The sequence below is a fragment of the Sitophilus oryzae genome, unplaced genomic scaffold (assembly GCF_002938485.1).
Source record: "Sitophilus oryzae breed Bouriz unplaced genomic scaffold, Soryzae_2.0 scaffold_1067_pilon_pilon, whole genome shotgun sequence".
Classification (NCBI taxonomy): Eukaryota; Metazoa; Arthropoda; class Insecta; order Coleoptera; family Curculionidae; genus Sitophilus; species Sitophilus oryzae.
Window position 1 is genome coordinate 1338976 of NW_022145690.1, and position 16843 is coordinate 1355818.

General features: G+C 32.0%; 1 protein-coding gene across 4 annotated transcripts in view; it reads right to left on the bottom strand.

Moving 5' to 3' along the window:
• Positions 1-764: 764 nt before the first annotated feature.
• Positions 765-16843, bottom strand: part of LOC115879481 (dynamin) — a 28979-nt gene continuing 12900 nt past the window's right edge. The window contains exons 6-16 of one of the 4 annotated variants that reach the window (XM_030896388.1): positions 16182-16391; positions 15899-16106; positions 15593-15730; positions 15319-15476; positions 14315-14609; positions 13864-13983; positions 12559-12771; positions 12243-12489; positions 10464-10608; positions 7867-7971; positions 765-928 (exon numbers count right to left, since the gene is read on the bottom strand). In XM_030896388.1, the coding sequence (XP_030752248.1) occupies positions 865-928; positions 7867-7971; positions 10464-10608; positions 12243-12489; positions 12559-12771; positions 13864-13983; positions 14315-14609; positions 15319-15476; positions 15593-15730; positions 15899-16106; positions 16182-16391 (1903 nt within the window). In that variant the 3' untranslated portion in view covers positions 765-864. The other 3 variants (XM_030896379.1, XM_030896392.1, XM_030896398.1) reach the window with 3 other exon arrangements.

A 16843-nucleotide genomic window follows, 5' to 3' on the forward strand; every position in this document is an offset into this window, starting at 1 on the left:
TAAAAAATATACCGAGGGTGCCATTTAAAAATCAAAAGTTGTAGTCATTTTGGGTGAAACGGGAAGTGACCAGAAACAATTGAATACGTCAGTCAATCATAATTTATGTCATATACTAACATTGCAAATTTCATTTTTTTTATCTGAAAAAATAAAAAAGCTATAGGGGTGAGCCACTTTTGAGACGCACCAGTATAACTCAAATATGGCAATTTTGGAATTAACATAGTTTGCTTCTAGGGTAGAAATACAGGTTGTTAATGTGTTTATTATTCGCGGCACGCGGCAAGAGCTTTATGGTTGAAATATGGCAACAATTGCCCGCTTTATCGACGAGTCGACAGAAAACCCTATAAGTGCATGCGTCTCAACAGGCAGTGTTGCCATTCTGTTCCCTTATAAGTAACTGTCGAGTTAACAACCTGTATATCGCAGTTTTTTTTATGAAATAAAGATAGAGTATATAAAAATATTTTTATTATACACACCTATACATATATACATAAATACACTTGTTATTTTTATTATTATAAAAATTAATACTATTTTGAGGACTAGTCAAATTCACAAACTGTGAATTTTCAAAACTGAACAATTTCATTATGTTCTAGGCTGAAGTAACATAACATTAAATCAGATTTCCTGATAATTTCCTCTAATATTAAAATTGTCTACTATCATTGCTGAATGTTGATTCAAATTTGAAACAGAATGGTAGCTATTCTTAGAAATAAATCTAGACTTATTTAATGATCACAGTATGATGTCGTTTTCTAGCATGAACTCTATTTAACGGGTAGAGTTTTTGCTGTATATGTATCCTAGCGATATCCATTGGTCCCATATGGTCACCATGACTAGATTTTAATTTGGTCTGGCCGGGTATGGTCTCTCAGGTATCCTGGGTGGTATGTTGGGACCAGCACGACTGAAAACACAAATTTTAAATAAAATATTTATAGAATGATCCAAAAAAAAAACGGCGCCAGAGTGCCCTTTGAATTGACAATCGATGGCTATTTTTTTCGGACCGAATAACTAACATAAAAGTTTAATCGATTATCATTTCAAAAATCCGCTATGACGTCATTTTATTGACCGTATACCAAAAAAATGTTAATCTACACAAGAGCTAAAACACAAGCGGCGGTTTTTAGGCGTTTTCGTAGGTCAGAGTACGCTCGGCTGTCAACATCGACGTGGTACTGTGTTTTGTAAGGCCCATTAAGGAGCCAACGCAGGCTGAGCGACGCCCATAAACCGCCGCATGTGTTTTGGCTATAATACATGGTAAAAATACGTATATATACTACAGGGTTATCTACTGTACAAAACAATACTGTTGAATATTATATACAGGGTGATTCCTGTAAATCGGTCATGCTTTCGGGAATGATAGGGGACGTCGAAATATTAATGGTGATATAGCACACTATGGGTCGGAAATGCTTCTTACGCAAGATACAGGGTGTTAAAGTTTTTGAAAAATTAAAGATATTCTTTAATAGTTTTTTAACAGTTGAAGGTATCGTTATAAAATTTTATTATAGGAGTCTACCTAACAGAGACACTTTTAATGGAAAAAGGAGAGGTTTTAGTTTCAACCAGTGGCGTAGATGTCATACGCATCGGGTACGCATCGAGTTTTTTATTTACTCTGTTTATTTCCAAGAAAAAATATCTCTTGTAACTTTCTCCTATCTAACACCATTTTGTCACACTAATTTAAAAGTAAATAATTTTTTAAAGAGAACCTTAAATATGCGAATTATTATAACTACCTTAAAACTAAGAATTTTATTAACAATAAAAAAAGTTGTAGTTTAAATTTATATTTTTTTAAAAAATGTTAAGGGGCTAATAGTAAAAAATACTAAAGTTACCCAAGGTATGTATCTCTAACCTTGGCCCATTTAAATCATTTTTCACATGTGATGAAAAATTTATTTATTTTTAAATTATTTTGACAAAATGGTGTTAAATAGGAGAAAGTTACAAGAGACATTTTTTCTTGGAAATAAACAGAGTAAATAAAAAAACTCAGAAATTTTTATTTTTATCAGTGGCATACTATATTTTTTTTAAATTACCCGATGCGTATCACATCTACGCCACTGGTTGAAACTAAAACCTCTTCTTTTTACATTTAAAGTGTCTCTGTCAGGTAGACTCCTATAATAAAATTTAATAACGATACCTTCAACTGTTAAAAAACTATTAAAGAATAGCTTTAATTTTTCAAAAACTTTAACACCCTGTATCTTGCGTAAGAGGTATTTCCGACCCATAGTGTACTATATCAAAATTAATATTTCGACGTCCCCTATCATTCCCCGAAAGCATGACCGACTTACAGGAATCACCCTGTAGATACATAGTTCACAATTTAAAAATATATCTTCTATTAAATGATGTCACAATTTGAACTTTATTTCATGCTAGAGTTATAGTTTTTGACTTGAATGTGATATACGTTTTTTGAGGAAGAGTGCTTTATGAACAGCAATTTTTAAATTATTTTTCTAAAAATAAAATACAACTTTTGTCAATATAAGTGTGAATTATCCTGTATATTAAAAAAATATATTTTTTTAAACGTACTCAACTATTCGTAGCGTATTTAGAAAAAAAAATCCGTTACCATCTGTAATAAGAAACTGAAAGACGATATAAAAGTTTTTTTGAAACAAGAATATCCTGTATAACTATAATATACCTACCTACACCGCTGTAAAAAAATCCAATTAGCAGCATAAAATAAAAAGCTACTCGTCGAAAGACTTGGTTAGAGAAGGAAGGCATCTCAGAGAAATAAGTAAACAGAGAAGAGCTCTGACATACAAACCTCTATTGGATTGTATTAGATTGCAACTTACCGTAGATATGTCCACTTATGCGTTATCCTTCTATACTAGCCCTGTTCACTTCATCTGCGTAGTCTGTATTTTAACGCGTGCGACAGAGATAAATACGTATAAATGACCGGTGACAGACAGAGAGACAAAATAAAAACCGGCACACGTGTTGCCGGTTTTTACGTTTTTCGGAAAATGTGTGTAGAAAAAAATTAACTATTTTAAGGACTTTCATGTATACTATTGAAATGAAGATACTATATCTAAGCTAACTATAATCTATTACAGCTGTAGTAAAATGAGTAACTAATTGTGAAAAAAGTTCCAACCAAAAAGCTGTTTGAAATTTTAATGCAAAATCCGGCAATACCGCATAGAAGAAATGTATCAATCTAACTTTTATCACTTTTTAGTACAAATGATTTTCCACTAAGCTGTCGACATCACTGTCTTACACGTTAAAATCCAGACCACGCAGTTTCGATTTTCGATGACCAGGGGTGTGTGTATTTATCTAAACAAGGTCATTATACAGCATTCTTTAGAATTAATAAATGATAAATGAAAATGATACGAAAAAGACTTCCATAAAACTGCTTAGGCAAAGAAAGTGAAACAAAATAACAATAAACACATTGGACTTTTCTCGTTAAAACTTTAAGTACAGGATGTACACGTATATTTTAGCTATATCTCCGTTAATATTAATTTAAGAAAAAAAGTTAAGATTATGAAAAGAATAAAACTGTCTGTTGAAATGAAGACATCATGGCATTTTATTTAAAAAATGCAACCTATATCAAATTTTATAGCTCTGGTGATTTTTTGTTACTTCTAATATTACACAAAAGCGTGACAGTTGTATCAACAAAGATATGAGCTCCTCTAAGTTTATTTATTTCTCTGAGGGAAGCATTGAATTAGTGTAGTAGCAGTTTTACACCTGACAATTTATTAGTGAAATTAGTTTGATCAAATATCTCGTACAATTTATTTGGTAGTATGAAATGACAATTTGACATCAAATAAATTGAAGATACTCTTTTGCCAAATAAATACCAAAGCTATGAACTGACCAAAAACCAAGAACCAACCAAAAATTATATATGTTACGGCTAAAATGGATAGTTTTCAAACTCTCCAGCTATTTTGCAAACAAACAACACAACCACCACTGCAAACTAACACCTAACCAACAAAATAACAGCGCTTGTTGCAAAATAGCTGGCTAGTTTGAAAACTAGCCAAGTATCCATTTTAGCCGTAGCATATATACAGAGTGGAATATATAGAGAATTTTTACAATTTGTCGCCATGGCAGTTGTCGCATGACATGCTAGAATGATTTTATTTATTATTGGGCATGCTGAAGAAATTCCACATGAACTTTTTCAATAACTGTATTTTTCAATAATTGTTAAAGAATCTTTCTCATGTGTTACGAACTTTGCCACGTCCTGTATTTTAGAAGTTACAAGTTACTCAAGAAACATCAAATATCTTCCCAAATCGTTTTACACTGTTTTTGTCACATGAACTTGACAAAGATATCTGGCCAAAGTAATTTTTCACAAATAAATTTCCTGGTGTGAAACTATTATAAGGAAAAAACGTTAAAGGTAATAAAAGTAGATCCAATTTGTAGAATTATATTTACACTTAACTACAGAATTTTATAATTTAGTGTGCAATTTACCAATACAAAGCACACCCAACCAATGTCAAAGCGTTGGAACATACCACACAATCGAAAAAGAAACACGTTAGGAGTTTGAAAATGAAGGTCGCTGTCATTTTATATGTAAAATTATATTGTAAATGTCATCGATCGTTATCCTCAAGTCAACTTGACGCCCTTTTTTCGATCATACGGTATATCGGGAACCACAAAAAGTCAAAAATCCTCTTTTTATATAATTTTTACGAAATATATCTACATGATCTGATACATTATAAATTACAACTTTTATTTATTTAACAATAACGCAATATTACAATATTTAAGCTTTTTACGATATTTTATATTTGGTAGAATGCATGTGTAATGAACGATTTCAATAACTATTCTTATTTATTTAATTTTAAATTTTATCCCAACTCTATAAAAGTATCTAGATTTTGATAAAACAGAAATAAACTACATTGGTCGATTTTGTATAATGCAATGTAATACATATCAAATATATGTATAGTCTAAAGAGAACCTAATAGACAGATAATATAGACATGCTTTACAGTACAAAATGAAGGTTCCCAAGATAGGTGACTGGATCTAAGAATCTACAATGTAACAAAAAAAAAACGGCGTCAGCGATGGTTATGAAATGAAGATCGCTGTCATTTTATATATAAAATTATATAGGGAATGTTATCGATCGTCACTTCCAAACCAACCGGACGCCGTTTTTTTTTCGATCATACGGTATATCGGTATAATGGTAATTTATGATATCTCATTTATTACAGTGCATTTTTTACAAAATCGGCCAAAATGTTGCCAACAAATGTTAATCACACAAACGTAGCAAAGTATATAGTTTTGCACAAGGCTTTGCTTGCGTGTATATGTTTGTATATGTTCATATGCCAATCGAAATAAATAATTTGCGAAATCTAATCTTACTCTTGTTTTATATACTTAAATATTGCATAACAACTTAGTAAAGTACATTACCTTTACAAGGTACTCGTTAGAGAGAATACGTCAATAATTGACTGTTTCTATTATGTATTCAGCTTTAAATCTACCTTTATTTAGCTCTAGTTTTTCATCTACATTGTTAGCTTGTTAAGACATACGCCAAACAACTCTGTGTGCAGTTAGATATTATTACTAATTCTAAGCAATGCAGCAATAGTAGTAGTAACAGTAGTGAAGAGACATACATTAGTTTTTAAAGATTCTTTTTTATTTAAATGACGTACGTCTGAGATAAGGCGCTATATTAAATTTCCCCTCCAATCTATCACTGTTTAAAAATAATCTCCTATTTCCTTTCAAGGGCTTTCTGTATAATTACGATAAAAAATCTGAATATTAGCTGTAATATGGAACGCTGTTTATCTAAGACATACGTTTGTAGCTCTAGAAATCACCTAATGATTACAGACATCTATATAATAATGCACATTAATACGGAAGAACTTCTCGACTAATGTACCATTTGTTGCACAATATCGAGTTTTATCTCTAATATATGTATATAAATATGCTAACGTCGTCAAAAATCTAATACTTTAAGTAACAGCTTGCAACAGCTTTTACTTAGTATATTTTATCAAGTGGGCAACAGAACAGTAAATAACAGTTCAGTGATATCAATGACTCGCGATGTCGGTATGCTGCGCCACGAAATTTTAAAACCGCGTTTTTAAACAACAGTAACAGCTCCAACTGTTACTTTGAAAGAAGTTTCAGTTTTCCCATCTTTGTAAATATTTTTTCTTAATTTTTTATCGATAGAAAACTAGAATATTATCACTAATGGATTCAAAATTCATAAATTTCAAAATCTTCTGCAGATATATGAGTATAATAAGTATTTCTGAGGAATTACATATTAAATACTTTTTAATTTAGATACATAATATTTATAATAAATGTTTATAAAAAATAATAATTTATTTATATGTTAAACAGTTCATGTATAACTGTTTTTAATTGAAATAATACAGTAAAATAAAATAATTTCTATTAGATTTCTGACGACAACTTATTAACTTTTAGCTCTTACTTTGGAATGTTAAGTATGGAATCGTTTATATTAATGAGGTGTCTTTAGGTTTATATATTTATACTTCAAATATATATGTATCTCGTTATTATATGTATAAGATAAAAATCTTTTTATATACTATCCACATTCAATAAAACATAAGTCGGGTTATCTATAACCAGGCAAATCATTAGGCAAAACTGGTACACTACATTGAATTCATTGTTACAGAAACACTCGAAATATTATTAAGGTTTTAATATAAATTTCTGTCTCTGCCCCATAAATAATATTTGTGTTAACATATCAAAAACATCCTGTTGAGCTTAACACATGTTTTTTAAGGGGATTTACATAAGAAATCCGTACAAAAATTTATTTCATAAGATAATAATGGTGAAAAATTAATATATTATTAAACCCCAAAACTAGACGCTTTCTTAAAGAAGTTTGTGAATTTAAGGAATCTCTTAGTTGAATTTTGTTTAATATAACTCAACAATTTTTGACACTTCTGGTATATACAGGGCGAATAAGTGATATGTATCAAGTTCCTATTTGAGAATTTTATTCAAATGTTATTCTTAAATATCCTGACAACAGTAGTGTACATTTTAAAAATGTATTTATAGACATACTTCAAATATACGTTTTACTCTAAAGTTGTTTTTAAAACGGTATGTATTTATACACATATAAAGTTTTCCTAAATTAAAAAAATGCAAGTTATGGGTGCTTTATAACTGGAAGTATTTTATCATATTCTCCTTCAAAACTAATTATATTAAAATAGACCAATTTATCTAAAAAATGGCTATATTTAAAAACTATTCGGTATAATATGAAATATGACCTTACATTATTTTTGGAATCGGAATTTTATGGCAAATCCGCATAACGAAAAATACATTTAAAATAATTAACTTACTGTAAAAATTATATTTGAAAAAAGATTGGAGTAGAAATCTCGAATAGGAAACCTGATATATCTTTATATAGCATTTTCGGGCCACTCTGTATAGTAAGCATTTTTATATAAAAAAATCACCACATCTAAAGCATAAGCATTTCTTTTCTGAAAACCTTCTCCTGTTAGTTACCTCAACTTCAGTACCACAAAAGTGAACTATTACTTATTATCGACATTCCTACGTACATATTTCATCTCTACATAGATATGGTACACCTTGACAGGCTTTCGCACATAAAACATGTTAGTAGACAGTTGCTTTTTTGCTCTCAAAGAAACAGTACAAGTACAACAAACAAGTGAAATGCATATTGTGTATATTTACTTAAACTTGAAGGCGTTCGATAATTCGTTGACTGCCGCCTGGGTCATGGCCCTGCCAACTGCCATTTGCACTTGTTGGGGTATTTGGACGCCACCTGTCTGTGCCCTTCTGTCAAACACCAGAGAGAACAAATTTATTTTGGGTCAGAGCACGCAGATAAGGTCAGCGCCCTGTCATATGCGTAACTACAAATTATGGTGCTGCTGTGACTGATTTCAAACTACTAAAGGGTACAAACGCACGTACCCTCCCCCTGACTGAGTGATCGCAAAGGTACCTTAACCTTACCACAGTACATCCTATATCAGTGGGTGTATATATTTTAAAACTATTGTTAATCGGTAAGCGACAACTCGGAAACTTCGAAACTGTTGTTACTTCCAAAAAATAACAGGTAGGAAAATAACAGTACAGCGACAAGGACTATACGAAGTGGCAGCATTGTTTTTTTAGTATAAAGAGTAGTATAAAGTAGAAGGTCTTAGTATAAAGATTCCCGAGACTATTATTAAATTTAACGATCAGTTATTAAGAAATAACAGTTCGTAACCATTGTTACTTCCAAAAAATAACAGGTAGGAAAATATCCGCACAGTGACAACTACGGATTACGAAGTAAAGATCGCCGCGACCTAATGTTATTTACATGCTGGTAACAGTTAGTAACTTACCACAAATAACAGATATGAGAATAACAATGCATTAACCGATTAATTAAATTACCGACATTAAAGATGTCTGTACTGTTATGTTAATTTATACTTATACTTATTAAAATATACTCGTTTATATTGATGTTTTGACCGATTACACCAAAATGAATAAACAACGGAAAACTATCATTTTAAGCTGTTATTTTTAAATAACAGTAACATTTCCAAATTTTATCTAGAAATAACAGTTTATCCCACTTCTGAAATATTCTGAGAACAGTTCAGAAGATAAGTAACTCGGTAATATACATATATCAGAAAAAATATATTTTCTTAAACAATATTTTTTCGCGAAAAATACTTCAAAAGCCTATCTTTCGGTCAAAATATATTTAGGAAAAAAATATTTAGTTTTTTTTTAAATTTAGGAAATATTCCACATACAAAGCAAAGTTTAGTTCTCAATAAATAGAAAATCATTTGATAATGCCATACTTTCTGATAAGAACAGCAGCACCATAATTTGAACTAAGCCAAAAACATTTTTCAAGCCTCCTAAATACATAAAAAAAACATGTTAAAAAAATACAACAAAGCATTTTTTTACTCAGATTCGAGAGACAAGAATGTGGATTCAACAAATACTATACAAGTACTTTACACTTAAATAACTAGTACATTTTATTTTATATATGATATTGTAATAAGCCTTAACGTATAATAACTTTTAGCACCCTAATAATATATTCTTGTTTTCATCTTCTTTAAAGGAATAAATATAAATATAATCACAGTATAAAGATCCAAGTAGAAGGTTAACTTCATAGCGCGTGCGGAATGTAGATGGAATGTCACTGGAATGTAGAAAATAAGGCAGGGTTGTATTTAATACGTTTGAATTTGTGTCATTTATGAACCTTCTTTTAGAGTTGCTTTTTTGTCAGCTTGAACCTTATTTCGTCGCTTTGTTTGACGGTTCGCTCGACACATTTGAATTTTTGCAAATTTGTGGAGGTTTTTAGGTTTAGTTTATATTATATCTTTTTTGTTGTTTATTTTAAAGTTGTTATTATGCAAAGTGTACAAGTTTGGAAAGACACTGTGTCAGCATTATTACAGATATCCTCCTTCTTTCAATTTTGGATGTCACGTGACTGTAAAGCTTTATATTCATTGGCTACTCATATTTTACAAAAAATTCAATCATACACAAAAATGGAATCAACAAGTTTCGACTTACTGCTTAGATCTTTTTACTGTGATATTATCTCTTGATACGCTTGAAATAAAAAATAATTTCATAAAGGCAAGAAAAAAATAGGTTCTATAAAAAATATTGTAATAACATTAATAATATCCAAGGGTAAATTTAACAATACAATGTTCTGATGATGAGCGCACATGTACGTTCCTAACGTCTCCTGAAAAGAAAACCACAAGTTTACAATTTAACCTGTGGTTAAATATCTAGGAAACATTTAAATTTGTCCAATATAAACGAAAAATATCAATAAATGTTTCATAATTGTCCGCAATAATTTGATAATATCAAAATTATAATTTTAATACTGTTTTTTTTAATAAATTTTGTCAGTGTGTTATTTTTTGAAATATACAGGGTGAACAACCCATAGTGTCTAAAAGCTTTAATTCAAAAATAGTTAAAAATAGAGCTTAAAGAAAATAATATATTTACAGGTAAATTGAACAAGCTAAATTATTAAGTTCGAAAGATGGCCGCTAAGAGGCCCGAAAGGGCCGCCAATTAAAAAATACCAATTTTCTCTTGGTATTATTACTCTTGCATAAGGTAATAATTAACCACGGTGAATTACTCATCCTGTATAGCATCAACCCGAACTTCAAACCAAAAGCGCGAAAAAGTCTTAGTACGTTAATATAAGGGAACATAAAGAACAAGAATGAAAAACAAACGATACTTACGTGGGAATGAGGGGTGCGGGCAAAGCCTGACCTTGAGGGCGACCGGGAGGCATAGGCGGCGCTCCACCGCCAGGCCTGTTGGGAATGGCGGGGGCGGGGCGACCGGAAGCAGGCGGTGGGGGCGGAGCCCTGGATCCCAGCGAACCTAGAAAAGTTTAACATACATAAGGGATGGAAGTTACGTTATAGGAACCTCTTCTCTGTTAATATTGTTTCTTGACTTTTGACAGGTTTGAATTTTTACGAATTTTAAATACGCCAATGATTTTCTGTATATATTTTTTATTAGTTCATGATTATTTTATTATTGGTTTCACACAAAATGTATGAATCTGAAAAGACCTTGTGTCAGGACTTGAATTGCAGTGAGAGTATTGTAAATCTTAGAAAGAGACTTCAAGAATAGTACTACTTGTGCTGGATGCTATTGTTCCCAGCTGAAAAACATTGAAAATAAAGGATAAAATTTTCACTAAAAAGTAAATAATTGTACAATACGATCGGGAAAAAAATGGCGTCAAAGACGGCTGGGGAATGACAATTGATGAAAATTTTGGCGAGATCAAGCCCTAGACTCTAGACGTTACCCTATTACTTAGCCATGGCTCTTCTTTACTTTTTAGTAGTGCTTAAGAAGGTTGTAATTTATTTTTATATTGAGTAAAATGATTTTTAAATGGTGTAGTTTAAAATTCGAGAAAAAAAAAATATTTTTTGGAAATAGATTTGTCTGGAAATGTTCTATCCTTTTTTAATCTTTCGATAATTAGGGTTAATTTCTGACAAGTTTTATGTCAATTTTTAGTAAATGACGTCTAGAGATTGACTTCGCTACAATTATCATCAACTGTCATTCCCCAGCCGTCTTTGACGCCGTTTTTTTCGATCATATGGCATGTTATGCCTAGTAAACCAATAAATTACGAAATTCATTTAAAATTAACTAATCATATTGTTAACCTTGCCTTTTCGTATTTACTGCATCAATTTTATAAAGTTTACTTAGTTGTTTTAGTAGCGTATCTGTATTTTTCTTATTAAAAGCATCTCATTCTCTGCTAATATAACTTAACTTTTACTAGACAATAGGGAATAGGGAGTTTTTAGGCCCTCTAAAATTATTCCATTATACCTTATACATTATACGGAGCAGGTGCATTGATACTTAAATAACCAAATAAGTTAATAAGCGATAACGTACTACGCTAATTAAGGACAAATATCACTAACGCTAATAACGTGAAAGTCTGTACATTGTTGCCAGATTCATTGCATATAACATTTAGTTAAAATAAATGTAAGGCAACGTAGTTTTATCAATAAATCTATACTTGGAATGAATCTGTAATTATTTCCTCATCAGATTAATGACCTTTTTAGTAAAATATTAAAAATGCGATTCCCTAAACATAAATTTGGCAACGCCGGTATTGAACGCCAGCTGTAAAGAGATTGTCTTCAACTTGAACTTGGATTAAAACAAAAAAGAGCACAAAAAAAACAGTTGTAACAATCACCAAACCATGAAATAAGACTTAACCTCTGACTAAACCTTCAATTATTCATGGTTATAAATTATTTGACGCTTTGATTAGATGAAACGTCACCTGTCAAAATAAATAACATGGTACGTGTTGTAGTCAAGCCGCAAAAACGTTTTTCAGAAGACGATATAAAAAACGCAAACCGTAATTCTTTTTTACGTATCGCGTAATGATAAGGTATAACAGCTTCAAAATACTGAGGACTTAAAAACCCTTTAATTACAATTAATCTTACCGCTGGATCCGACCGCGCCCATTTGAGGCGTGGGCTTTCTGGGACCGCCCGGACTGGGTGGGGACAAGCGCGGATTATCCAATCCGCTCGCGAGCCAGTCGTTCTTCACCGGCGGCGGGACTGGCGTGGACACCGTCGCCATGGAAACGTCCCCGATGATGTGCAGAGCTTCTTTGCACGCGTGGTACATGCGCATCATCTCCTCTCGTTTCTGTGCCTCTTCCGGTGCTTCTTCCATCATTTGGGACTGAAAAATATCGTTAATTGGTTCTTAATTCCCTGAAGAGAAATGTTTAGATTTAAAAGCTTATTATACCTGATCACCGCTAGCATAAATATGGGCCAAAAGTTCTCCATTTATGAAATCCTTGCAATTGTTGATAATCAAAAGCATAATAGATTTAGGTACTAAGTCTCGAGTAGTCTTAGTTACAATTCTCATGTAACTATCTACCAAATTTCGGATGGTCTCAACCTGACGTTCTAGTTGAGGATCCATGGAACTGGACGATCCTTCGTTGATAGTTTGCTAAAAAAAGCATTTATAAATTAATAGAGCATACTACTACACAACCACAGATTAAGTATCCTATAAGTATACAGATAAAAATCTTGTCCCTAATTCGTGGTACGAAAATTGTTTTTTTATGACGATGTGCAAACGAGTCAAATTTCCTGTGCGCAAAAATAAACTCGCGTAAAATAACAATAAACAGCGTAATAGAGAGATATCGCTAAACGCTAAAAAAATAGCGTGCATGGACGTTAATAAGGCCAGGTGTTATTTCCTTTACGTGAGGTGGTATTAACTCTCTTCATTTATAGTTATCGGATCGGAAAGAATTCTGATCGCGTCGCGTCCGCTATTTAAACTTAACCTAACTTTGAATTTAAAACTTTGAAATTGTTTTGTTGACTAGGTATTTTAAAACTAAAGGGCTAAAGTGCTTATTTCCAGTGCTTTATTGTTCAACGTCTGCCAATGGGTTTAGGACAACAAGCAACAAATTCTCTTAGATGGGCTAAGTCGTCATCCGCTGTAAACCTAAGACTCTTTATAGGTTCTTTAGTATTGGAAGAGGTGGAATCCATATTTTGAGCCATATTTATTTAATTAAAACTAATCCCAGCTACTTAAATATCAGATTACCTAATAAAACTAAAGCAATAATTCAAAACAATTCAAACATAATCTAAAGTAAAAGATCTCGCCGGCCGGCTCCGGTTGTCAAATACCCGCACATGCCCATTTAAGCAATTTTTAAACGTTATCAGAGGTTATTTGGAAAGAGCGCTTGGTGTAATTGATCCGCAAATTACGTCAGGCGGTAACGTTATTAGCGGGTGTTGCGTTGACTCGCGCATATCGTAACCATGATAAGGTACGCGTAAATACTGGATGACGCTATTCGGTTTACCGATATCTCTCTAATAACTGTGCCGGTCAGGCGCTGTGCACAATTTTAGAGGCCATAAGTGGGCGTGCTATGTGCGCAAACTAGTCACCTAACTAGTGCCCGATTCCGAAAATTGGAACCACGAAAAACAATAAAGAAAAAACAAAGATTATAATCTGTATAATCTGTGATACAATGATGACAGTTGTTTATTACTGACTTACCTCATCTCCATTAACTTGTTCTGTTTGTTTTTCTGGATAGACTCCAGCTCGTAAAAACGAAGCTTTCCACGAATCTACTTCATCCAATGTTTCACAGCTCAATTCTAATTGTTTATAGTCCTAGAAGAAAAAATGTAAAATAGTGTAAAAACAAATTGTAACAAACTAGTCTGTCTTCATATTTGTATTTGCTCTTGTAAAATTTCAATATAATTTGCTTGGTTAGGTTAGGTTAGGTGGATATATAAAATGCTAATGTTTATCTGTGTCGTCTCTACTGAAGTAACGACTTGCTCTAGAAAGTTTTCTTTTACTAAAAGATAGCTAATTGGCTCTACTAAAAACTGTCGTCGCCGGATTTTGATGTCGTGGCGGATGCGCCAGGCTTCAACTAGTATAATAATGTTTTTCTTGTGTTGCTGTATGTAGTTAGTAATGAAGATTCACTTACCTTGTACACATTTCTGCCATCAGGATTAAACAAAGCAAACATATGCCTTCTAGACATGAACCCTTGCTCGATATCTCTCAATTTAAGTCCGTCCAGCGGCAGCATGTACTTCTTTTCACGCTCTTCCTCGTCCTTGAACCAGGAGATGCTTTCGGAAGTGAGGACGAACCAGTAGTCCCGCGAGCCTCCCTTCATAATGCCCAGGTTGTGAATGCACATGTAACCTTTTCTGATCACTTGGTTGCCCAAGGACCGGGAACCTTTGGCTGTGGCAGCCTCAGACTGGTTCTGAGCACTGAAAGAAATATTGTCATAGGTTCGGTAGTTCAAATATACCATATACATAATTAAATATTTTCTAAAAGATCCCATTTGTTGCAAACTTTTTGTGATATCTCATATTTTATACCACTAGAGACAAAACAGATGTGAAAAACTTGTTTTCACATCTTACTTAATTTTTGACGATTTTTTGCGATTTCCTGATTTTATTTCATATTTCTCTTGTTAATTTTATAATTGGTTTTATGTAGTGTATAAATCTGAAAAACATTATGTCAGGACTTAAATTACAGCGCGATTGTCCCTAGGCAAGAAGGGAACATGAAAAAATAATGAAACATCTCACTAGTAAGTAATTATATAATACATGTTACAAGTAGTAAACAAACAAATTTTGGAATTCATTTAGACTTAACTAATTAAAGTTTTATTATTAAATTTTCGCATTTATTTACTACTTGTCAAAAATAAATAAGATACGTCAATTTTAAAAGTTTGTTATAATTATATTAATTCATTTATTTTTATTAGAAATACATATGTTTTTTTGTCCTTAGCATTTTTGTTCAATGTAATGAAAAAATATGGTTTAGAGTTTGAACGGTAGTTCAAATGTACCATATCTATTTACGTTCATAGAGATGTTTATGTTAACAAAAAAGATAAAATATGCCTAATTATTCAAGTGATTATAATAAAAAACAGTATATAATATTTCTTACTTGGCAAAACCGATAAAATCTTCATGGTTTGTGTTCATGTATGCCAACTCGCAATCGTTCAACAAACAAATCTGGTCCTTACAATACTGTTCTCTTTGCCTAATCTGAGTGGTAATAATTCTCTCTACTTCTTCGCGAAGCCTAGGGTAACGACTCATCTAGAAATTAAAAGTATTTTTATTATAACTACCAGTATTGTAGATAATTTTATAGATCATTCATTTAATTACAAAGATATAAACATAATTTTAATTGATATTATGTAAATACTTACACGATCTGTACATATGCGAACGACATTTGACAGTTCGGTGACGACCAAATCCACGCACTTAAGTGACGGCTCCTTTAATCTTGAAATTTGTTTCTTTACAATAGCTTCAAAAGCCATGTCTGGAGTGAAAAGACCAACCTATAAGAATAGAAACAACCTTAGAAATTATTTTTTCTTACTCACTACAAGCAGTAGTTCAAATGTACATACGTAGGAAAATCAATATTAAAATCGCTTGGAACTAAATCTGGAAAGTAAGGAGGATAACCAAGCAATTTAAACCCTTACTTAGAAAATTAAACTTACCCTAATACCGTGTATGTTTCTAATAGCGAATGCGATCTCTCTTCGTAACTCCTTCTCATCAAACTCCATTTTAACGATCTCAAACGGAAACCTTTCGTGGAACAGGCGGTTGATTTTGGCACCACCGGAAAGCTCCATGGTGTTAATTTGTGCGGATCCTGATCCTTCGATAGTCCTTTCGAAATCGGTTTGAAGCTGTTGAATCATTCTGTAAAAATGGAAGAAAATATTTATAATAATATAATTTAAATATTTTTAAAATTTATAGTAAATAATGACTTACTGTAGCATAGCTTTGGTTTTAATAGCCGGATCATCAGGTCTAAAATGCTTAAATTGATCCACATCTTTTTCCAGGGTAAGCAGCTGCTTCTGGAGCTTATCTCTTAATCCAGGCAACGTATCTCTAATGTGATTGGTCAGCTGTTGATTTAGAATCCTTTGTAAATAAGGCGTGCCTAGCCTATCGGCTATGTGGCGATAAGAAGGATGGCTGTAAGAAAATAATTAAAAAATTATACTTTCAAATAAACTAAGATTTATTTAAAAAATATAGGAACGGTAATTGTAAAAATAACCGTAAAATCGAGTTCGTCAACGAAAAGCAAAATCATTTCACGGACCTAAAACAAACAATTACCAAAGAAACAAATGCGTGCCTTATGTCAAAAATAACAGGACTACACAGTGCCATCTCTAAATAATGTTGCCGAATTAAATTTTCAGTTCAAAGGTGATTAAAAATTATGGAGTTTATAACTATTTTAACTTTTTTGTAATGTAAACTTTACTAATTCTTAAAAAATATCTATATTTGCAGTACAGTGGCGAAATACCCATAAAGGATTTTTTTGGGTTTACTAATTCTTGTTCTATGTAAAGAAGGTCAAGCTTTACAAGCTAACTATATTTTTTTTAGTATTCAACTAAATTATAGATAGTATT